Genomic DNA, 25,143 nt, shown 5'->3' on the forward strand with positions numbered 1-25,143 from the left:
ACCTTGCAGTTCCGCCGGCCGGGGCAGGGCGCTCCTGCCGCGGGGGAGGTGGTGGACCCGGAAGTGCTCGGCCGCCGTCGCGACCCCGGCGCCCGGATGCGGAAAGAGGCGGGCGACCGCCCTCCCCCGCCGCGCAGCCCTAGCAACCGCGGGCAGGTGGGTTCCGAGTGGCAGTCAGTGTTTCCCGGACTGTCTCTCCTCCGCCGTCCCCCGCAGGCCCGCAGGCCCAAGGCTGGTGAGGGACGGCGGCGGGCGGGGGCGGCCCGGGAGGGTAAGTGGGGCGCCCCTGGGGACCCCTGACCGACCCCACGGAGGGGCGGTGCGCTTTTCGGCTCAGCTGACCTTCCAGCCGGGCGGCGGCCGGGAGCTCCCTAGGCTGGGGTCCCTGCAGCAGTGAGGGGGGCTCCCAGAGGGTCTCGCTTGTGCAGCGAAACCTGTGGTGGTCTCCATGGAAGAAATAAGGTCGGGCAGTAAGAATTGTCTTCGCAGACTTGCTGGATGACCCCGGTTATTCCTGACAATCTTAAGTTTTCACTGTGAAAAAGGGGTCATTATCTTCGAACCTCATGAGAGTTTCCGCCTTAGAAGTTGAATGCTAACTCTTTGAAGGATGTTAAGCTCAGTTACCGGGTTAAGAATCTTTAGTTTTTCTGAGTCCTTGGTTTTGGCCGAATAAACCGTAGAACTCATACCTTTTTGTATTGTGCAGTTTACTGTTGTCTTTAGGCTGGTACGTACTTTTTTTTTTTTTTAATAGCTGCCTTTGAGATCTCAATAAATAAAAGCTCTGGGTCCTGTCCCTGGAAATTTGCATTAATTGTAGGTACAAGGATACAGTGACAGGGAGGGTTTTGGATGCTCTGAAGCCCATCCACAGACCTCAGGGATATATGAACCCCTGAGTTAATTGGTTTAGAGGGAGACAGGATGTGAGGCCCAGGCTTTGGGGTCAGACTTTGGTTTGAATTTGGCTCCATTGTTTACCACTGTTAATTTGGACTAAAGTTACCTAAGCAATTTGAATTTCAGGGTTTTTTTTGTTTGGTTGGTTGGTTGGTTTTTTTTCCCACTAATTAAAGTGGAGCTAATGCTAGCTTGAGAGGTGGGGATTAAATGAGGGAAGCTGCAGAAGGGACTCAGCACATAGTAGGTCCTCAGTAAGTAATAGCTAACAGATGTCTGTTATTATCTATGGGATTATAACTTAAAGTCTGAAATGAAATGTTAATATCCATATGTATAAAATGGCCACCACATGTATTTTGCTCCCAACTTTTAATAAACTGGGTTGGTTTGATTTTAACTCAGTCCTTCCCTTGACCTTTCACAGCTTTCATAGGTTCATAGTCTGACTTTTTCTAGGAACTTGGCTGTGTTGTCCTGCCTCAGAGAACAGACTCATCTACTGCAGGCCTGGCCTGGGTTGCTGCCTTTGAAGCTTGGAACAATCTCAACCACAACACAGCATGGGATTTCCAGAGAGGTCTTATTTCAAAACTTCATGAAGGAGAGAACCACATGGACTTGTGCAAGGGAGTTGAACCAGCCCGCATTTGAGGGAGAGGATCATGTGTGCCCAACCTGTAACTAACGCAAAGGAGGCCAAGTGGCAGAAGGTCTTGTATGAGCGACAGCCCTTTCCTGATAACTACGTGGACCGGCGTTTCCTGGAAGAGCTCCGGAAAAACATCTACGCCCGGAAGTACCAGTACTGGGCTGTGGTATTTGAGTCCAGCGTAGTGGTACAGCAGCTGTGCAGTGTCTGTGTTTTTGTCGTTATCTGGTGGTATATGGATGAGGGTCTTCTGGCCCCCCAGTGGCTCTTTGGGACTGGCCTTGCTTCTTCACTGATTGGTTATGTTTTGTTCGATCTCATTGATGGAGGTGAAGGACGGAAGAAGAGTGGGAGGACCCGGTGGGCTGACTTGAAGAGCGCCCTCGTTTTCATTACTTTCACATACGGCTTTTCGCCAGTGCTGAAGACCCTGACGGAGTCTGTCAGCACGGATACCATCTATGCCATGTCGGTCTTTATGCTCTTAGGCCACCTCATTTTCTTTGACTATGGTGCCAATGCTGCCATTGTATCCAGCACACTGTCCTTGAACATGGCCATCTTTGCTTCTGTCTGCCTCGCGTCACGCCTGCCCCGGTCCCTGCATGCCTTCATCATGGTGACATTTGCCATCCAGATTTTTGCCCTGTGGCCCATGTTACAGAAGAAACTGAAGGCTTGTACTCCCCGCAGCTACGTGGGAGTCACACTGCTCTTTGCATTTTCAGCCTTGGGAGGCCTGCTGTCCATCAGTGCTGTGGGAGCCTTCCTTTTTGCCCTTCTGCTGGTTTCCATCTCTTGTCTCTGCCCTTTCTACCTCATTCGCCTGCAGCTATTTAAAGAAAACATTCATGGGCCTTGGGATGAGGCCGAAATCAAAGAAGACTTGTCCAGGTTTCTCAGCTAAGTTAGAGACTTCCATTGTGTTATTAAGGCAAGCTGATAGACTAGCCTCTCAACTTATATAAGATTTGAAGGCAGAGTCCCATTCTGGAAGCAACATACCGATGTGGGTCGGAGAACAGAGATCAAAAGAAAAAGCTTAAGCAAAGACGTGGGTGGTGAAGGTGCTTGTCCTTTCTGTTATTTTGTCGATGAAAAAGCTTCCTGGGGCCCTCTCATTTGCTGTAATGAATGAAGTGATGTGGTTTCTATTTATTAAACAAAATAACAACACATCCATTAAGCTGTCTCACGATTTTTCTGTAAGCAGAAGGCTGACGAAGGGGCATGAAGAGTGAAGAGAGAATGAAAACACGTGTGTTTATTTGTAAAGTCACTTTTCTCTACCTTTATTTATCTAAGTGCGAGAATCCTGGGTGCTGTGCTCTGTTACTGGCTCAGATCACAGATTTGGTCGCTTCAGCTTGACTCCGTGTTTCTGCTTTGTTCTTGGGAAGCACGGACACACTAACTACAGGGGAGAGTGTGAGGTGTCATAATACATAATCCGAATGCCCCGGCATTCCGAGAGGCTGAAGTAGTTAGGAACTATTCTAGAAGAGGTGGCATCTGAGCCTGGTCTTGGAGGTTCGGTGGGATTTAGGTAAAAGATGGTTTTAGGGCAAGGTGGCAAAGGCCTTTAGGAACCAGGTCGGTAATAGGAACAAGAGAAGCCAGCAGACTGTGTGACGAATGACAGCCGAGTGCTGGGTGGAGCGCGCCCTGACCAGCGAGGGCAGCCACTGCTCCAACGGAGGGTTTCTAGCCAGATGTAGGCCTGGCTGCAGATCCGTAGAATTCTGAGTAAAATCTGAAATGAGCTCTCAGTAGCTGCCAATGTGATTTTTCATGTGAAATCTGACTTGTAAATTCTGTCCAATTTAAATCCGGACAGAAACCACACTTGGATGCGACCTGGGGCTGCCGTTGTGCCGCGTCTGTTCTTCCGGCGAGCACGAAGGTGGAAAAGCGTTTCGTGGGGGTTTTCGGGTTCTGGGGATTGGAGGAAAAGTTGAAGCGGGAGGTTTGAGTGACAGGAATTTGGGCTTTATACGCAGGTCGTTGAGAGCAGTCCAGCTTATCTAAGGAGGGAGTAGATGACGAGCTCGTGGGCTAATGATGCAACTACTCCGTGTCTTGTTTTTCACGTAGAAAGTGGGAATGGAAGGATTAGCTCTAGAATTGTGATAACTGAGATCTGTGCACAATGCTCTGAAGAACACTGGACACGTCCGTAGCACTACACTCCTGTCAGCGGTTGCTGTTAGAAGGTCGATCTGTGGGAAGACTTGGAGAGGGTTGGCCTTCTCATGCCTTGAGAGGGGCCAGCACCGGCTCATGTTACTACATGGTTCACATCAGGAACAGGGCCAGGTGTTAATGGTTGAAGGCGGTAAAGAATTGTATAAATTGTGCCTTATTTCTTTATATTCTAACACATTTGCCTTATTTGAATGGGTTCCTGATTATCAACTTTAGGGAACTCACGTAACAGCTGCATCCATGTTGAAAGTTCTCCAAATTGGAACTCCTTTCAAGAGTAGTTTCAGTGGAATGAATTAATGTGCCTGTGCTGTCGTTTTCAACTCTTCTCCATCACACTGCATGTAGTATTTGGAGCCCCCCAAGGCCTGATCCTACTCAGTTTGGCGGTTGTAGTTCAGTGTGGATGTGGCAGGGGGATGGGGAGTTAAGGGTTGGATGTGAGGGTGTAGGGTGGGGCAGCCAACTCAACTCAGGTAGAAAGGTGGCGAGAAGAATATTCCAACCAGAGTGAACGGTACGTTCAGAGTGTGCGGGGGCCTGATTCATCCTGCCATGGGCAGAAGCACAGAATAGACGGGCTGTACGGAGAGGGCTTGAGGTCTGAAAGTTCGGAATACTTTGAACTATCGTATCCTATAGTCAATGCAAATTGAGGTTTAGAAAAGGGATCTAAGATTTCCACCAAACAGGCTTTTATGCATGTATATAAATAAAATTCCGGCAGCAGTTTTCAGGCTGAACTACAGAGGCCGAGCCTGGGGAGCTCTGTGGCAGTCGTGAAGAGTGAGCGTCTGGACAAAGGGTGGTGACGACACTGGGCGTGGAGATGAGGGGCCTGACTAGAGAGATTCTCCGGGATCTTGGGAGACTCATGTTGGGAAATGGAAGGGACTCAAGGATGACTGAGGCCTCCGCCTTGAGCAAATGTGTTGTATTAACTATTCCATGAAAAAACAAGTGAGAACAGGTTTGGAGGTGAAGCAGATAAGAAAATAAGAATGAGACACATTAAGTTTGAAGTGCCTGAGATGGTACACTCAGGCTGAGCTATTCCAAATGTATCTGGAGGACACTGGCTCCAAATTCTGGGCATATTCTAGAAGGGTATTGAGATCGGAACAGAATCTAATGCTTTTGTACTTGGAATCCTTTGTCCAGAATTGGTTGCCTCAGAAGCAGGCTCTAGTAGAATTAGAGATGGATCGCAGAAGGAGAATTAAAAAATCAAAATGATAAAGGAAAAGAATGTCCTATGAAAACAGATGAGAGAATTGAACAGCGTGGCCTGGGCGGAAGGCTCAGCACAGATACACAGTCATCACCTGTAACACTGAAAAGGGTCAAAACGAATGTTGATTTGTTCAAGTCATGAGTGGGAGAGGACACCCTTTGAAATTTGAGCAGGGCAAGTTTCAGACAAATGAAAATACAATTTTATACACTTTCTGCATGTAAGTCCAAGAAGTTTCCCAGGCCAAGAACATAAGTGGATTCCAAAAAGGTTTTGGAAAAAATACAAAGAAGCCGTAAATATTTTGTAAGAAAATGTTAAGAAGTCCCAAGCCCGTACGTGGTACTGCCTGAGGGGTGGTGCGGCTCACCTGGGCTCGCTGCTTGGGGTTGCTGCTGGCACAGGGCTGCGGGTCTAGACGATGATCGGCATGACCCGCGGTGACAGTTGTTGGGGAAGCTACTCATCACTGAAGTACAAGGATGCAGCCAGTCTCTTAAATTTAAGCTACACTGAAAGAGTGCAAGCAGAACACTGACTTGGATTTTCAGAGAATATTATGGTGCACGTGGGAAAGGAAAGGGGAAGGCGTTACAGTAGCATTGGAATTAAAATCCCAAACCAGATGCTTGCTTGCCTAGGAAACTGTTAGCCCTCCCTTCTCTGCACCCCTGTCTCCCAGCTCTGCTTCCTGTCAATCAGTATGTCTGGGTGGTGGTGGCAAGTGGGAACAAAGAGGGAGGAACGAGGAGGCAGCCTTGCCTGTCCCTCCAAAACGGCAGAAGGGATTGTAGTTGGGATGGAAGGGATCAGGGGAAGGGAGGTAGAGCTGTAAGGCAGCGGGTGTGCTTGGTTTCGTGGCACGATGTGTTCCAGACAGTCGCCAGTAGCTAGAAGGCTGTGCGGGGGTCTGGGGATGCAGCACGCTGGTTCTGTGCGGTGCCCAGCTGGGTGTCAGGGTTATGCCTCCGTGCCACGGCCGCACTATAAACTTCTGAGAGAGCCTTCGGGCAGCTGGCTTCAATTGTGGATTTAAGAACCCATGCCGAGCGTATTCAAGGAAGCGTGGAGCCATCCTACATCTCAGCCAAAGGCTCAAGGTCAAGACAAAGACAAGCCAGCAGAGGGCATCAGTCACACAGTTTTACAATATTTCAGCCCCACCGGATGCAGGGAAACGGGGCTGGGACACAGTGCCATCCTGTGGGAGTTACTGATACTCCTTTTTGTAATGAAATTCAACAAGTCTTGGAATTCTTGATGAATTGTGGTTTGAGAAATAACTACATTGTTTGAAGTCCCCATAAATTCAAGAAACAAATAGCACCTTGGGATTTGATAAATTATAATTGCCACGTTTTCAAGCACCCAGTGTGTACCAGGCACTGTGTTAGACACTTTAGATACATGATCTTATTTGCTTCTCATAACAATCCTGTAATACAGGATTATTTTCATTTTACAGTTGAGGTGACTGAGACCCGCAGTGAGCCAGGAACTTGCCCAAGGCTGTATCGCCGGTTTGGGCTGATACTTTGCTTTTCGGACAGCTGAACTGCATCCAGGGCTAAAGGCTAACTGGTAGGCAGTGCTTTTAATGCTTTCTCAAATCCCTCACTATCCTCTTTATTCCTTATTCCTACCCCCAACATCTAGCTTTCTGCCATTCACATTTTATGATGTTTGGCCTCAGGAATGTATTCATTCAGCAAATATTCACTGAGCACTAACTGTATGACAGGCAATGTTCTATATGCTTGAAATATATTTATGAACAAAGTGGACAAAGGTCCTTGATCCAGTAGAGCTCACTTTCTGGCAGGAGGAGACAGACAATAAACATAAGTAGAAGGTAATAAATGCTATGGGGAAAAAGGGGGTAAAAGTATCAATGGTATTAAATAAGGGGGTCAGGGTAGGTCTCATGGAAAAAGTAACATTTGACTTGAAGATGAGAGAATAATTCAGATTCCCAGGGGACAGACATTCCAGGCAGAGGGAAGAGCTGCTGTAAATGTGCTGGCAGAAGACCCCAGGCTGCCTGGCAGGTTCCGGGAAGAGCAAGGAGGGGCTGACAGGTGGCCAAGGGGAGCAAGAGATGAGGCCAAAGAGGTAATGTGGGGTTCTAGATTACATGTGACACTACAGGCTAGGAACAGGACTCTGGCTTTTCCTCGGAGATGGGAGCCATTGGAGGGGCTTGGAGAAAAAGAAGGATGTGGTTTGACATACATTTTGGAGGGGGCATTCTGGTTGCTGTGGGGCAAGACCAGAGCAGAAAGAAGCATTAGGAAACGCTTGTAGCCGTCCAAGCAAGGGATGATGGTGCTTGGAACAGAGTGATAGCAGAAGTGGCGAAAGCAAGTCACATTTTGGATATAATTTGAAAGTTGAGTCAGGGCTTCTTGACATATTAGATGTGGGGTATGAAAACAAGAGAAGCAGCATAAATGACTCTTAAGGGTTTTGGCCTGAGCAAATTGAAAGATAAGGACAGAGATGTGATCGATTGAGCTGGGGGCCGAGGGGATGAGTGGAGATTTTGGGGAAGAAAATCGGTTTGAGGCATGCAGGATATGAAATGTAGATGTAAGAGCTGAAATGTTGAGTAGGGAGTTCAATGAGTTTGGATTTTAGGAGCAATGTATGGGATGGAAATATACATTTGGGAATTGTTGGTATCTAGATGCTATGAGACTGGACGAGATCACCAAGGAAGTTGACATGAACCGAGAAGAGGAACAAGAACTCCAAATTGAAAGGTTGGAGAGAAGAACAAGCAAATTGATTTGGAAGTTGGAGTCCTGGGAACCAAGTACAGGCGCCTCGAGGGAGAGGAGGTGATCAACTGTGATCAGATGAAAATCTGGTAAATCAAGTAACATAAGAACTGAGAATTTACCATGGAGTTAGCAAGGAGGGAGTCACTGGTGGTGTTGAAAAGAGCAGTTTTTTATGTGTGTGTGGGGGGAATAAAAACCTATTTGGGGTGGGTTTAAGAGAGAAAAGAGACGGGGAATTGGAGCAGCAAGTACAGGAAACTTTCTAGAAGTTTTACTTCAAAGCGGGACCAGGAGACAGGACAGAACCTGAGAGGGAGGTGAGAATAAGAAACTTTGTTTTTTAAGATGGGAGAAACGACATCACATTTGTATGCTGATGGCAGTGAAACAATAGAAAGTAGTAGTTGATGTGAAGACAGAATATTCCTGAGCATTTGAGAGGAGAGAGGGTCCAGTGCAGGAGTGGAGGGCCTGGCTTTGGCCAGAGGACAGGATCGTTACCTATGGCAACAAGAGGAAGGCAGATACGTGGATACAAATGCTGGGGAGAGGGTAGATGGTAAGGGGGTAGATGAGGTGATGGGGATTTTTGGAAGTTCTTTTCTGATTGCTTCAATTTCCTAGGGAAGTAGGCGAAGAATCAGCTGAGAGTGAGGATAAGGGGGGAAGTGTTGGGGAGTGAGGAGAGAGAAGGTAGGAGATGGATTAGGACGTTGGGGCAGTGAATGAACTAGGGATGGTTAGTGTAATTGCTCAGCAAGATTAAGGGCTCACTTGAACGTGGTGATCAGGATTTTAAAGCGAAACTAATTAGTTTGGTTGTGTGTGTGTGTGTGTGTGTGTGTTTTCCAGACCACATACACGTACACAGGTACAAAGCAGAGGAGACGGAGAGTTGAATATCCTCGGGGGGTGGTTTTATCAAATCGAGAGAAGGACAAGGGAGAAAAGTATGTATGCACAGGCATGATTATAATGCTTGACCGTGGCATTTAGTTGGGTAAGAAGGACAGTGAACCGTAGCGGGGGTGAAAGGCAGGGAGAAGATCAATGAATTGGAGGGCCAAGCAGTTAGCAGGTTAGGAAGTGAAGAGCAGAGAAGAAAGACAAGGCTATCACTTTGGGAGTGAGCAGCTGAGGTGGAGTGGAGGAAAGCATCACTGGAGAAGCGGAGTCCAAGAAAACGAGAAACGGGATGGATGGGCTGGGATGTCGGAAGGAGAATTTATACCTCCGTGAAATCCCAAAGAATTAAGACAGGAATAGTCCTGGAGAGAATGACAGGGAAGCAGGAGCTAAAATCATCAAGGACCGAGGGAATGTGAACTAGGGGTTGGTGGCTCAAAGGGACAGCGAGGGGTACAATGTGCTCTAGTCTGATGCCACGAGGTTCAGAGCTGAGGGTTTTAGGGCAGATGGAGGGAGAATGGTCTGAAAGCAAAAGTGAAAAGAGGAGCCCAGCCCACGTGTTCTGCACATGGAGGGCTGTGGGGCCCAAGCTGCCACCTCCTGAGACGACTGCGGGGGAGCGGTGCCCCAGAGGAGATTAAAGTGGTGTTAGAGCAAGAAACTGAAGGACTCGTCCGGACAATAGGCTGAAGATACGGGGCATTTTGCTGATCGAGGGAAGTAGATTACAAAGGGCCCTGGGGAAGGGTTCCAGAAGCGAGGGGGGCGGGGGAGCAGCACAGGATGGGCGTGTCCAGAACCGTGTGGAACAGAGTGCTGGGGAGGGGGGGGACCTAGCGACCGAGGGGATCTTGGAGGACAGACATAGGCTGGGGAAGGGGCTCATCCTAAAGTCCCTGTGGGTTCAAGGCAGGCTGCGGGGAGAGTGCAAGTGTCGGGGGGCAGAGAGGGAGGTGTGGTCTGAGTGTGCAGGCTTCCTCACGTCATGACAAACAGGCTTGCTAATGGGATTAATATACTCATTCTCTGGGTAATGCACATTTTAGCAGGAGCCTTTCGGGGATAATGACACGACTTCGTGAGAACTGTGCAATCTTCCATCGGTGGGGCTGTGCCACTTGCAGTCTTCTAGAAAGTTTGATTCTGGGTAAAGGGATCAAAGCTTTGATGAGAAGCCAGAGTTTGGCCAAGGACCTGTGGACAGTCAGTCCCGAGTTGGCACATTTCCCTTACCACGGGGAAGGCTCCAGCCAGCTTAGCTGCAGGGGAGACCCTCTGGGGCGAGCTAGCTTAGACCACACTAATGCTCTGGGCTGTATTTGGTTTTTTTTCTTTCTCAACTCACAGGTGTGAGGAATGCTGGTCTGTTTACTTTGGGAAACAATAGCAATCCCCAACCAAACCCAAACACCATTTTCTCCCCAGATACATTACTGCGAGTAACAGGGGGTCCCCGGAGATGAGGTGGTTAGGAAGCATCTGCTTCCCAACTGCCCAGCATTCGCTCAGCACCGGGGGCCTGGCCACACCGGGGGAGGGGGGGGGTTGGTGCCTCCTCAAACCCGTCCTGTAATGCAGGGGCCAAAGTGCCAGAGGAAGGGGCTTAGAAAGGCAAATGGCCTTTTCTGCCACCATCTGGCACCAATTGGCACCCGAGTTCAAATGACACCCAGGATCAGCCTGAGGTCTTGTGCCCTACGCAGACTAGCCCTACAATCCCTTGACCATATGTTGCTGGGACAATGGAACAAATTGATTTTGCCACGCAGAGGTCGAGGGAAGCGGCAGTCCCTCGGGGCCCCGGTAGAAAGCTGGCTCCGTGGCTGCTCCCGCTTTCCCAAGCCCTGCTGGCTCACTGCTCCCCACTCCGGGACGGCCCTGTGGCCTTGTGCAGAGCCCAACTAACATTTGGACGCTGCTCAGTGAGAACACTGTGGGCCTCCCACTCTTTCTAAATTGCAAAATAAACAGATCTTCAGGCCCCGGGGCAGCTTTTGTGTGTGCAAGCCATATTTTTGTCTTTAAAAGAGAAAAAGGCAGCGGCAGAAGGAGCTGTCTCCTTGGCTCTAACTTGCTCTCTGCTGCCTTCCGAGATGCTCCCTCGGAGATGAGAAGCGGGAGCAAAAGATTAGCCCAGAAGAGCTGCACACCGTAGTCTTTCCAGAGTGTGAGGTGAAACTTCAGAGACATACTTTGCTAGGGCCGGTCTTGAGAGGTAGAACCCGTGTCGGTGACTTCTCCATTCCTGTCCTGAGGGTCCTCCAGTCTCCCTGACCCCCAGGGAGCTTGCGAAGGCTCGGTTTCCTCTGTGCCTGCTCATGGCCCCTGTTCGTGAGGTTCTCTAAAGATGTGAACTGGGGCTGAAAATCGGGGCCTGATACAAAATACTGTGAAATTTGATTAAAAACAGCACGGGAGCCGCAGATCAGTCTTGGCGCATCCCACAGCCTGCCATCTAATCCAATTCAACAGTAATTTATAGTAACCCCCCCCCCCCAAAGGAGGGTGTGTATTGTGGCGGTGGAGGCAGCTGGTACGTCCTGTGTGTTGGCGGGGGGGAGTATAGAGGCACAAGCTCCAGCTGACTGATGCAGATAGACACTCTGGAGTATTAGAAAGGGTTACGGAAATGATTCCCCCCCAGCAATCTTATCTTCCTGTAGGTGAGGTTCATTTTTTTTTTTTAAGATTTTATTTATTTGTCAGAGAGAGCACGAGCAGGGGGAGCAGCAGGCAGAGGGGAAGCAGACTCCCCACTGAGCAGGGAGCCCGACTCAGGACTCGATGCCAGGACCTCAGAACCATGACCCGAGCCAAAGGCAGATGCTTAACCTACTGAGCCACCCAGGGGTCCCAAGGGTCATGTTTTTAAAATGGATTCCCGGTTGCAGAGTTTTACTTTAGAATCTCATAGAGCTGGATTAAATATTCGCGTATCATTGGAGGTGTTTTGTTTTTGTTTTAAATCGTACTTAATGCTGAGCTATGAAACAGATACTGTAACAATTTTCAAACTCAGGGATCCTGAGGATCAAAGTATATCCTGCTCCAGGCCCGCTGACGGTGTCCATGTGGGTGAGGGAAGAGCACAGGTTATGTCCTTGTAGCTTCTTTCGGCTTTCAGCTTCTAGAACATTGGTTGAAATTCCCGTCCGTGTATATATGGTCCCTGTTTATTTACCAGTGAAGCTCCCTGAGGAAAGGATTGGAAGTTTTATTTTCTCCTACCTTCAGTTCTCTTTTCTCCATCTCTCGGATGTTCTGGATTTTTCTAGCTGGAGCCTCGGGAACTCCCCTCGCTGCTTCCCGGGCCAGACTGCTGCAGAGTGCCTTCTCATTCGAAGGCTTTCTGTTAGAAGCCAAGGCAAAGTTCATGGACGACTTCAGCTTCAATTCCACTGTCTTTTCCTCAACCGGCACTTACGTGGTAGAGTCTGGTATTATGCTATTCCATTAGAAAAGAAACACCTGGTTTCTGATTGGCTGAAATGAGTTCTGTTGTCCCTTTCTTTGAGGTCAGAATCACCATGTTCTGGAATGTTAGCATGCGTTGGGTCAGGTGGATAATTTGGGTTCTAGAACTTAAGTGGCTTCATCAGCACTGAAGTCAGTAACAGCTCTCCCTGGGAAGAGGACTCAGATTTTCTCCCGTCATAGCACCATGCAATAATTGCTTATTACTATTTTGTAAGCCACTTTTCCCCTGTTCCTTCTCTGGGCGCTCGCAGACCACATCATAGGACATTATGATGAATTCAAGAAATGCTTGATGCATAAATAATGGGATGAGAACATTTAAGAAATAGTATGTTTGTTACAGGTGCAACGGTTCCCCAGGATGATCCTGAGTTCTGGTCAACTCTGAAGAACGCTGCATTGTTGAACCCTCTCAAATACTGACGGTGGGCATGGGGGCAGGGCAAGTTGGGGAAGAGTACATTATGAAACTTGGAAACACGACGGAGAGTGAATGAACATGAATAGTTTTTTTTTTTTTTTAAAGATTTTATTTATTTATTTGACAGAGACAGCCAGCGAGAGAGGGAACACAAGCAGGGGGAGTGGGAGAGGAAGAAGCAGGCTCATAGCAGAGGAGCCTGATGTGGGACTCGATCCCAGAACGCCGGGATCATGCCCTGAGCCGAAGGCAGACGCTTAACCGCTGTGCCACCCAGGCGCCCCTGAACATGAATAGTTTAATGTTGCTCCAGGCAGCTTCCCATCCTGCCCACATCCCGATTCACCCCTTCTTTCTTGCCTCAGCAACGTGAAGAAGGGCCGGCACTTTTGTGGAGACTGGGCAAGGTTGCTAGGGAATCATTTCATTCTTATGCAATTTGGGCTTTCTTTTCTCATGTTCATCAGGTCAGTTTAAGCTTTAAACATCTAAACCGTCTAACAGTGGATATAAAAATAAGATCATGTTTCAAAGTAGAAAAGAACCAAACACCTAAAAGAGATGAATTGGTGAAAAGCTTCCGGTGGACAACCTCGCCTTTTGTTTGGGGAGGTGGTGTGAAATAATCCGAACACTGTTGGGAGAGCGATGCTCTCAGATGAGAACGGGATCTGGGAAGAGTATTATTCAAACCCTCACGTGGCTGGGCTGGAGGTGGAGGGCAGGGAGGGCACCTCACGCTGTGCCTTAGTTTGCATCAACCCAGCTGCCCGCAGGAAGACTGGAGCCTCAGTGGATCCCCTGCTCTGGGGCCTCTACATTTTCTTAGTGACCAGTGCTTCTAACTTAGTCCCTGGACCTGGGATACAAGCAAACATTGATGGCGTGCGCCATATGAAAATTTTAACCAGAGAAATAAACTAGTTCAGCATTTTTGAGTGGAGACCGTAGTCCTTATAAAAGATTTTTGTAGCAGTGTGAATGAGGGGTCTCCAGTTTTTAACGGGAGGGTCCTGCCCACATCTGCTGCTTGGCCTGTCTTAGGGCATGCCTAGGTCAGACAGGAGGTGCACGGGACCCCGATTCCTGATGAACAATCTTTTACTTTCCTCTCCTGTAGTTTTGTCTTAATATGGTAAAGTGAGCCATACCCAGAAGTGATCTCACCCAATAGGAGATCATTTTACATTGTACTTTAGATCTTGTAAACCTTCGAGGAGAGTATTCCGAATTCAATCTCGTATCTTTTTTAAAAACCTGAGATTGCAAATGTGGCAGATGTACTACCTTAATAATAAACATTTTATTTGGATAAATGTTTGGCTTTTTTTTTTTAATGGTAGCTTCAAATTTCAGTGTTGGAGTTACCATTTGAGGACTAAGGTATAAAAAAAGTTCTGTGTTCCTCCAAACTCATAGATTCCATTCTTCCAGTGTTTACTGACACATTAAAGGATCTTTCCTCTCAAGGTGGTAACATTTCCCTCCACTTTTATTCTGAATGATACATTTTCCCCTGAATTTGCTGAATAGAATGTGGGAGGTTTATGTGTTTCAGACCTATAATATCTTCCATGATCTTACATAATTTATCTCCTACAAGGAGTGTTTAGAAAATAATAAAAACAGGAATAAATGTTTTGATGCAATAACAATTATTAATGGGATCCCTGGAGGCTGGTTGAAATCATTCAGTCTTCTGTGTCTTCTAGATATCCAGAATTTTTGCTTCATCTTTTTCCCCTTTTTAAAAAACTTCCAGCATAATTAGCATACAGCATTGTATTAGATTCAGGTGTACAATACAGTGATTCGACAATCTATACCTTACTCGTGCTCATCATGACAGGTGCCCTCCTTAATCCCCATCACGTTTCACACACCCCCACCTCCCCTCTGGTGACCATCAGTTTGTTCTCTGTAGTTAACAGTTGGCTTCTCAGTTTGTCTTTTTTTTTTTTTTTTTAAAGATTTTATTTATTTATTCAACAGAGATAGAGACAGCCAGCGAGAGAGGGAACACCAGCAGGGGGAGTGGGAGAGGAAGAAGCAGGCTCACAGCGGAGGAGCCTGATGTGGGGCTCGATCCCATAACGCCGGGATCACGCCCTGAGCCGAAGGCAGACGCTTAACCGCTGTGCCACCCAGGCGCCCCTCAGTTTGTCTTTTTTCTTTGTCCATTTGTTTTGTTTCTCATATTCCACGTGAGTGAAATTATATGGAATTTGTCTTTCTCTGACTGACTTATTTCGCTTGGCACTATACTCTCTAGATCCATCTATGTTGCTGCAAATGGGCAAGCTCTCATTCTTTTTTAGGACTAATATTCTGTTGTATATAAATATACACACCACATCTTCTTTATCCATTCATGTCAATGGACACTTGCTTTGCTTCCATAATTTGGCTACTGCAAATAACGCTTCAATAAACATAGGGTGTATATATCTTTTCATATTAGTGTTTTCGTACCCTTTGGGTAAATACCCAGTAATGGAGTTAGTGAATCATACGATAATTCTGTTTTTAATTTTTTGAGGACCCTCCATACTGATTTCCACAGCGGCTGCACCAGCTCACATTCAGGGCACGGGGGTTCCTTTTTCTCCACATCCTCGCCAACACTTGTTTCTATCTTTTTATACTTCTATTGGACAGACATTTGAATTGAAAGATTATCATTCTCCACCAAATAGCATCATAAATCACAATGCTTTAAGAACTTAACTATTTTTTAAGTTAAGCTCCTTATAAGATCAAATTACATATTTTTCTCTTACCTGGTTTTAGCTGAAAACTATTTTAATTTGGGTCTTCTTTAGAAAAAGAAACAGAACACATTTCATTTTTATATAGAATAAACTTTGTTTTTATTATAGACATGGATCAAAAATAAAAGTCTTTATGTACATATGACATGTAGTGCAAACGAAAGGCTTTGAAATACCATGGACAGACATGTTGTTGGAAACAAAAGGAGATGAATCATGGGTGTTAGGGTGGTCGTCCTGGAACTGCAGGAGGGGGTCGCCTAGTGAAAAACAAAACAAAACAAAATAACAAAAAGAAAAACACAGATGCAGAGGAAGAAAACAATGTTTAAATTATAAAACAAATCCAAATAAAAGCATGCAAAATGATCCCACGAGAGTCAAATTCAAATCAGACAAAAAGCATGCAGACATGCAGGGGAAATGAGAGAACCACATGACGAAGTGAGCAGTCCCCAGGACTCTTCCTGGCCACGGGCAGTGCGCTAGGTGTGAGCCATGTGAGCCCACTCTGAAGTCTTATTTTGTACCATGGGACGATAAATCATGCAATCAGATTCAGGAGACTTGGAAATAGTACCAGAGCCAAATACCTTTGTGACCTTGAGGATTTGTTTCTGAGCCCTGATTTTGTGACGTTCGGTTACTTCCAAAGATTTCAGCAAATGTTCAATCTCCATAGGGAGAGGAAGTCGATAGAGAAATACGACAGGTAAAAAAAATGTTTAAGGTGAGGGGAATTAGAAGGTGTCACAAGATCAGGTGAGCAACGCAATCATAATACAGCAAGTGTCAGGGGTTGAGCTCAGAGAAAAAGATTTGTAAATAAGAGTCTGCTCCACGTGACTATCCTGATATGATAGCCTTTCCAGGCCCAGGGAAACCACAAAGCTAGCCCTGGTCCGCGGGACCCTGGGAGTCCGTCTCAGAATCACGTACAACCAAAGACGTTCTGATTTATTCGGAACTGGGTGCAGGGTGAAGGAGATTTAGTTTGCTGGAGCTTTCTCTGTATCCCTAGCCTGGCTTGCATCTTGTCAGGCCTACGGTTGTGAAATAAGGGTCCAGAGCCGTGTTTCATTTTGACATCAGCCTCTCTGGATGATTTGCTGCTAGAGGAGAAAACTCTACGTTGCAATGCACGGCTGTGTAAGTAGGAAAACAGCAGGCCAAATGAAACTTTCCCACTGGTTTCCAGCAGCAACCTGTACTTCAATTTCCTCTTTCTAACCACTTTGGTAATGAACTCAACGCTCCAGCGAGCCATGGAACACTGCGAGGTTAGCTCAGTACGCTGCTCCCTGTGGGACTTCTTTCTGGCTATTCATCCGGGTGTCCGACAACACACTCACTTCCATCTTACTCTTCTAACACTCCAGTGAGTGGAGCAATGAAGTCTACCAAAAACAAAAACAAAAACAAACTTCTTTTTCATCTTCCATGAGATGTTAATGGGGCCAAATTGACCGCGCTATTTCTGAGCAGTGGTGAAAAATCTTACCTTCCCTGAAGTCTGAGACCCATTTTTCTTCGGTCCAATTTAAGCTGGCCACGCTAAGCAGGCCGCTCAGCCCGTTAAATGATGAAGAACTTGTTTTTGGCGACCTTTCAACTGCGGGGGATCTGCAAGCCTTTAGCTTTAGAGATCCAGGTAATGGGTATCCCTGGTGTTTTCATGAAGAAAGTGTAATTAAATTCCTGTCAGGCTCAATGAGATTTATCACCTGTCCGGCAAACAGAAACTATTTTTGAGTTCTGAAGGGGCTTTAGAACACTTTAATTACCTCAGCAGGGTGGGGAGGTGAGCCATTAACCTGAACAGCAAGTCCACAGTGCTGAAGAGACATTCTGTTAGCATATGCCAAAGCACTTTCCTGTTTGAGCTCGTTTGGTGTTCTAATCCAGAAACAGGGTCAGAAACTCTATGTCTTGGAATATATTTCACCTGACAGCTAGAATGTTGGCTTCAAACATCAGAGTGACATTTATTCCCTGAGGCAGCTCCTTGCTTTTCCTCTTCACTCTCCTGCACCAACTTTCCTCTCATTGCCAAGAGAGCATCGTCAAGGATGACACCAGGCAGTGGCTCAGAGTTCGTTCGAGTACGGATCTTAGTGGTTTGGGTTTTCACTATTTCTTTTCCAGAACTTTCTATATTACTTACACAATGCCGAAGTGCCTGAAGGCAAGTGCTGAAAATATTTGGGCTTTTCACATGAAGAGCTATGAACGTACCTCATACTGTTGCTGCCTCTGACTTGGAACACTGAGTTGAAATGCTGAGTAGGGTTTGCACAAAAATTTGCGAACGGATTTAAAGTTCAGAACGCTACTATTCACACACAAGCAAATCTACCTAATCGAGATTCTAATTTCAGGTTATTCCTTCTTAAGTTTTCTGAAAAATAGCTTCAGAGAATTGTTTGGCCGGAACAGGAAGGTAAGGAGGCAGGAAAAGCTGTGTATGGAACACGGGCATTATTCACATATAAAAGACTCCGTTATCAAAAGAATGATGAATTACCCACGTTCTCTTGGCTATACGTCAATGCTGCAATCTGTTCTTATGGTGAAATGCCTCTAGCAGGGTCCCTGGGAAGGTCTTATGACTTTTTTCTTTTCTGTTAAAATCTCACAAAACATTCTCTGCTTGCTTTCCTTGCCCATAACTTAGATAACTTAGTATCTCAGACCAGAGGGTGAGCCTGAAAGGCCTCGGAGAGTGAGACAGGAAAGGCAATAAGGAATAGGCATTCCTTTCTATTTTTGTTTGGTAAGCTTTAAATCTTAAATCAACCTGGATCCATTCCTTTACAGGAATATAATGGGGTAATGTAATTAAAGAAGCTCTTCTTAGGAGAGGGAGAGAAAAGGTCGTGTGGAAAATTGTCTGCATCCTCCACAAGGCTTACTAAGACTCCCTGCACGTGTGTCTCCAATCTCCGTTCTCGCCTCCATTCCTCTGTGCCCTTGCTCCTTGGGTCTAGTACGCCGCCATGACCCGGCATGGGAGTCCAGGAAGACTGTCCCAAGCCGGGAGCTCTGGTTTCCCTTACATTTGATTTTATCACCTGACTGGGTGACAGTGACAGTCTGTACTACACTAATCTTGCCCAATGCCTTTTCTCTCTCACCTAAAGCCACCGAAGCAGTGTTTCCTCACAACACTAGGCCTGTGAGAGGCTTTATGAACCAAGCATGGATGGTCCAATAAGTCTGAGAAACATGTAGACACTGACCCTTCCTTAGAGACTCACAATGCAATCTGATCTCAAAGCTTCTGTAAAGTCTTCCGGTAAAGAGACATTAAATTTTAATCATCATTTCCCAAGTGTATCTCATCCAGAAACCCTTGGTATATGCGTGTACAAAACCGACTAAAATCTCATGGAATGAACTTTGGGGAACTCTGGATGAAGACTGTCATTTTGGCCAACATCTCTTGCGTGTATTCTCATTATGAGGCTGCCGCAGCAGGAAAAAACAGCAGCAAAGGGTCTTCGCAGTGGCAAGGCCCGGTGTGTGCTGACCTACTGAGAAGCAGGGTCTGAGAACCGTGTAACCCAAACCTTGGAGAGGTTTCTCAATCTGAAATTTAAAGATTCCAGCAGAAAAACAAGAATCTTGACAACTGAGAAGATATTCGCACCGATGCCACAACTGTTTTAAAAATACAAGTGGTAATTTGCCAAATAATTACCAAATAAGTAGTTTGCCAAATAAGGTCCTTTAGTTTTGGTAATTTCCATTAGAAACTATCCTGAATAAAGAATCACGCAGTAGAACTCACACACACACACGCACACACACACACCCCCCCTCACTCAACACAAGCGTACAGCATGATTCCCATCCTGTCTCTTCCAGTAAAAAGCTTCCTTTGAAGGCATTAATGGCTCCACTCATGGAAGATATACAGATATGAAAAAGAAATTACAGGAGGAAAGCAGAAATTAATACAAGTCTTTGCAATTCATCTTCCCCCAATGAATGTATCCTGAACACAGAAGGAAAGGAATCCAACATTTTTTTCCTCCCATTCCCTTCTTGTCTTCTGTTTTTGGACGGATGGCTCAATCTGGGACCACATACGCTGATAAGGGGCCTATCATCAAAACTCTGTAATAAAGAGTCTTTGTCTGTGTTCTGGAAACTGAGGACAAGGATGTGTATAGCTACTGTATAGTACTCAACTCTTCCATTTTATTAATATCAGGGAAACTAAAGGTGTCACTTCTCCCCTTGATCCCCAAAATAATAAAGGCCAACTGTTGAGTCAAGAGCTTGATTACTTTCTGTAAGAAATGCCTTCTGTGGACCTAACATTTGGGCAGAGCGTTCTTCCTCCTTTTGCTTCCCAGGATTTTTCATGAACACTTCCTCTTCAATAGCAAAATAAGACGGTGCCTTTTGTCAGCTGTCACACTGCACCCTCCAACTGTTTAAGGCTTGTGCTGTTTTTTAACTTAGTCCAACACTGAGTTTGATTCAGAGATAAAATGTCTCCCACCCTCCTGCCTTTGATCTGTCGAATTTGCTCCCTTTAAAAATCTTGTCCTCCCCCAAATTAATGACAATAATGCCAAATGATATTATTTCCCATTTCAGTAATTCTGGGCCAATTTGTTCAAAAGATTTTTAAGCATTCAGCAGTCTCAGATCTTACTGATATGCAGAGATACGACCCAAATATATTATACAAGAATGAGGAGGGGGGGAGTCCTTCAAATGTTATCATTTATTTCAGGTTCAGAAATACAGCTTCACATTTTCACAATAGGTACATGTGACCTTCAAGAATGATACAGGCTTGAGGAACTTGCTTCAAAAATTCCATTCACAGAGTCCATCCATATATCAGCATTAAGAAATCCTGAAAGTGCCAAGAAGACAGTGGAAAGTATTCTGGCTCAAATTAATTAAAGAATCAACAGAGAGGGTAATATTTTGCTTCTACACACTGCTTCTTCATAAAAAAGCAAAAGGGGAATTTGAGTCAGAAAAGGGAGAAAAAAGAAACATAGACAAGCAAGCAACACAAAGGCTGTACATATGAAATTAAACATAAATCAAGTCATGATGAAATTTCTGGTTGAGAGGAATCATTTTTTTATCAAACTGGCAGCAGACAGTGCAAGAGGTCGACAGAGTAATTTTAATCATGTTTTTTGAAAACATTACACAATGAGCAAAAGTTTAAGGAATTCAAAGGGTAAAAATTAAGAAGAAATGAATGCCTTGAGCTGAGCCATGTATGAAAACCCAGACCAGAGAGGTGAGAATTCTCACCACTATACCAGTATGAACAGGTCTTAAGACAAACAGGAGACCCTTCCTTGAGTTTCCTCTCTCTCGCTCTCACACATATACGCATCCTTACACATATATACAAATAGCAATGCATATATTACACATGCTTCAAAATATTCTGAAAGTTTCACGATACAGAGCACCACGTGATTTTAAGCATACCAACTAGACAGGATGATTTAAGATTATCTAGGAGACACATCTGAACTTTTAAGAAAGGAGTGAGTGATCTCATGAACTAATCATTGTTTCTCTACAATCATCTAGCTTTATTCACATTAAACTCTGAGCTCACAGCTAGCAGTCCTCTTGGTGAAACAGATCTAAACTCTCAGCTTGAGTCCCACATCTTCTCTCCTTTGACTGGATTGCACATTTCAGAGACCTACGATTTAGGTTTTATTCTCAATGTTAAGGAGATTACTGTCAATTTCAAATACTTATCTTGTTTACCAAATGAGAAATGTTTACCTGAAAGAAGGGTTGGATGACCTACCTCCGAGGTATTAAGTAACTTCTTCCCTGCATTTTTAGCAAATTTACTCAGAAAAGTCTGCTCTTTTTATTATATTGCTGTCTCCCTCCACTTTATTTTTTGACATTTACTATGGAGAAAAAAATGACTACGTAGACCAATTTAAGCTTTTTAAGATTCAGCTCAGCAATCCAAGATTAATTTATAATTCCAATCAGAGTACTTCAAAGTGGGTTTCCAGGTCTTACACTATATTTGGCAAAGGCCATTTCTTCTTAGATAGCAGTGCTATGGAATTAGGTACAAAGGTCTGTGGATGTTACTCTACTTTGTTGTCACGGTAATTCGAGTGTTGTGCCTGTCCTGAAAAAATTGTGTAGACCTTATGTATGTTTTCACTGTGATATGAACCACCGTTATGTATTATGGCAGACCCTCCAGAATGAGCTCTTGAACTAACACAGTTTAAGAAATATATTCATACCTACCCACACAAAGCACATATATACATAAATATTTACACCCATACACAGCATATATACAATGATGCACATATAATCACACTCATGCTTGTGGCATTTTAATGAGGGCTTTTAAACCTACCTACCCAAAGGGGCACAAAACACGTGTACTTACAGAAATGAATTTACCATGTATATACTGTATACACAGAGACACATGCACTGAAATATGTTTGTAAACAGAAAACGTCAACTTTATCACATACTGGTATTAGGTCCCATTTCATATTTGAGAATTGTGGCTACAGTCTATACTAAAAAGTCATAAAATTAATCTATGTGACTACGTTTAAATTCTAAGTTTAGAAGGCTTACAGTTATATCACAGGAACTGGTTTCATTATAATGTTTTGGAACAGAAGGAGTTTGAATCCGAACAAGTAGGCAATTTGCTAATAAACAGACCCTACTGCTCTTCTGTGTGATACAAGACAGCTAGAAGCAACATTCAGAAGAGTAATCTTGGTAGATGACTTCTGGAAATGCAATAAATCTGTTCTAAATCAATACTATTTCAATAATCTGTCCACAACTGAGTAAACGGTTATTCCAATTAGTCAATAAGCATGCAAGATTTAGCATGTGACACGAAGTGACATACCTATCAAACAAACATATACAGTTAATTTTTCCAAGTCCTAAAAATACCGTATGTTTTATTTTATTTTGCTAGACATCTATTGTGCAGACAACATCAGAGCAATCAGTTAGTAGGAAGCTACACAAAAGCTGAGAGGTGGTATGGGAAACTCTTAGAAAGCTCAGGAAGCTACATTCCCACCTTAAGGCCTGGCGTGAACAACGCACTTCACACACATCTTAGAGCTTCTGACTTCATTCACCTTGACATCTCCTTTTAGCAGGATGCAAACCCTTTGGGAAATGGTACTAATACTAATCATAGTACTGCAGCAAACTGAAAGTATTCTCCAACATGACTTCTGGAATTCCAGGGGCGGCTGGGTTCTGTTAGAAATAACTGAGAAAAAGTAAGAGAACAAAAATGTGCCTACAAACAGAGACAACTGGGACAGTGGAACTGTAGGATTATAATCCGAGAGCAAAAACCAAAGATGACAAACGCATTGTTTATGACTACATAAGATCAGTGGAAAGAAAGTTGGAAAAACATCTCCAATTTTCTTTGACATGGTTTGTGCTGATCTAAGAACACACCAGTGGTTATCCACAATATTTTCCTTTAACAGAAGGAAATTTTTGAAATACAGCAAAATGCAAAACCACATTTAGCACAAAGCCAAACCCTGAAGTATATAATCTGTTAGCTGCCTATTTTAGAGAATTCAAAGGAAGAAGCAAAGGGAACCCTAAGAAGAGGGAATTTTATGAAAAGATCTCTGTAGATAATTTTGTTTTACTATGGACGTTTACGTACCATATTCCCATTTAGCTGCAGCACTATTTTAAAAACACATGATGTGTCTTGCACATCTGTTCCATTCATAAAGAGTTAAGATTTTTTTTTTTCAGATGAGGGGGAAAAGAAGATATGAGAAGATTTAGGGTGGTGATTGAGGGTGGTGTTGTTTATACAATCACTTGTACCTTAAAAGTTGAAATGTTCTTTTTGTAAATCTTGTAGTCTCTGATTGTTGCCTATTATAAGTGGGCTAGCTGTAGCCCTTTAGAATAACTTCAAAACAATGCCATTCAACTTGGCAAGTTCTCTTTTTAATAATGGTTGAAAGTTTTTACTTCATACTTTATGGGTGTCTGCTTTGGATATAAAGTACACAGGAAATTAAAGTTAAGTTAACATACAAATCATGTTTGCTGCTTTCAAAGGGAGACATTTCAGTTGGTGAAACCTGATTTACTTCTGTAGAATATGAAATAGTGTCATGGGACGCCACTATTCAGTGAGGACTTGCTCTGCTGTCTGGGAACAGTTAGCAGACAGAATTCCAGTTGGCTTCTGGCTGTTTCCTACATGCTAATCATCTGGTCCTGTGTCGTCTAAAACTCAGCCTCAGGACTGAACTATTAACCCCCAGGCTAAACCGATTTTGTACATTTTTGCAATGTTAGCATTTGCCAAGTTACTTTAGTTCTCAATGTCTTAATTCCATTTTTTGGAATGACCTGCGTAGAGATTCTGAAGTTGTACAGCTATAAACGGGTGAGCTCCTGCTATGGCATCTCTTACGAAACGACTTTTATTTTCATTCCGGGGCCCCCTTTAAAAATGGTAAAGGCTCAAGATGTATTAAGAAAGCCTAGAATGGATGGAAAGTTATGTTAAAATGGTTTTAAAGGTAGGATAAATTCTTACACAAGGGAATTACAAATTAGCATGGAAAGAGAGAAAAAGTATTGCTCCAACCCAATAAATAAATAAACTGCAGTTAGTGTCAAAGTGTAGTTAGCCATGCCTAAGATGGATCAGTTTGAAACATTAAATACTTTCCATGTCAACCTTCACTGTAACCTATAAGGAGGTGAATATACATGTGAATAAAGAAATTACATATTTCCAGACACTTCTAGAGATGTGATATTTTGCTTCTTCCTTGAACTCTGAAACTAACTAGCCAAATCTCCTGACAGACTACCAGAAAATTAAGCTTCGATTCGCTGTTGACTATGCTTCTAGCATGAAGCAAAACACACTGGGATGAGGAGAAGCTCTCGAGAGCAAGCAATGCATTAACTTTTCCTTTGCAAACTACCTTGTGCTTCTGGAAAAGTTTTATTCTTAAGGAATCCTAATTTTTAAAAAATCTCTTCCTAGCAGTCCTATGAAATGAAGAGGAAGAAAAGAGGATCTAAATAGGTAATTATAGAGTAGGAGGAAACATTAATAGAGACAACATAATTTCTGTCAGCCAAAACAGAATGTGGGAAAATAAATACACGTATGGCTCAGGTCTAAGCCCACCATCTCACAGCTCTTAAGAATTATACTTAATGGGCTACCTGGTGGGTAACCTGGGAACTTGTCCAAAGCAATTTCAAATATATGCCAGGGTAGGCAAACGGTCTCCAAAATGTAGGGCTGCTATACACACCTACCCTTGGTCAGTACAACATATAAAGCCTCGAAGGGTCAGCAGTTTTCAAGAGTCAAACTCCAAAGGTTTGATACAGCATGAGCGACGAAGATGAGTGATGAATGCATTAGTAAAACTGGTTACTTGCCTACTGATGTCCACACATGCGACTACTCATGATTTACTGATCAAATATGTTGCTTTTCGCATAATTCATTAGTAATTAATTGCCATGCCAGACACTTCGTTTAGTCTAACAGGGAGGATTCTAGTGGACGGATTATAGTGGGACGAGTTGGTGATGGGGGTGGTCTCCGGCTAGAAAGAGAGAAAGAGAAAGGTAAAGAAACAAGTAGAAGAATATCTAGCAGAAGGTTGTCCCAAAGCCACCGAGAAAGAGCCAGGACACACATGCCCATGCACAGACAGGCCAGCAGCCGCAGTTGCCCTCTGTAATGACTGGAACTCTGT

General features: G+C 44.5%; 2 protein-coding genes across 11 annotated transcripts in view; one reads left to right on the plus strand and one right to left on the minus strand.

Annotated features, from left to right (window-relative positions):
• Positions 1-79: 79 nt before the first annotated feature.
• Positions 80-2,737, plus strand: PIGC (phosphatidylinositol glycan anchor biosynthesis class C). Of its 7 annotated transcripts, none has more exons than XM_045814134.2 (2): positions 80-156; positions 1,363-2,737. In XM_045814134.2, exon 2 carries the CDS (start codon positions 1,569-1,571, stop codon positions 2,460-2,462), a length of 894 nt encoding a protein of 297 aa, XP_045670090.1. In that variant the 5' UTR covers positions 80-156; positions 1,363-1,568; the 3' UTR covers positions 2,463-2,737. The 7 variants fall into 7 exon arrangements, with proteins under 7 accessions (XP_045670090.1, XP_045670053.1, XP_045670071.1 ...); XM_045814097.2 differs by having other exon boundaries at positions 93-156; positions 1,331-2,737; XM_045814115.2 differs by having other exon boundaries at positions 99-235.
• Positions 2,738-15,437: 12,700 nt separating this feature from the next.
• The window catches only part of DNM3 (dynamin 3), a 524,707-nt gene continuing 515,001 nt past the window's right edge, over positions 15,438-25,143 (minus strand). For 3 of the 4 annotated variants that reach the window (XM_045814085.2, XM_045814069.2, XM_087858852.1), the window contains one exon: positions 20,076-24,990. In XM_045814085.2, the coding sequence (XP_045670041.2) occupies positions 24,921-24,990 (70 nt within the window). In that variant the 3' untranslated portion in view covers positions 20,076-24,920. Of the gene's footprint in view, positions 15,616-20,075; positions 24,991-25,143 lie in introns of those variants that run through there. The other variant, XM_087858849.1, reaches the window with a different exon arrangement.

This window comes from Ursus americanus, chromosome 2 (assembly GCF_024610735.1).
Source record: "Ursus americanus isolate L20-20 chromosome 2, mUrsAme1.1.p, whole genome shotgun sequence".
Lineage (NCBI taxonomy): Eukaryota > Metazoa > Chordata > Mammalia > Carnivora > Ursidae > Ursus > Ursus americanus.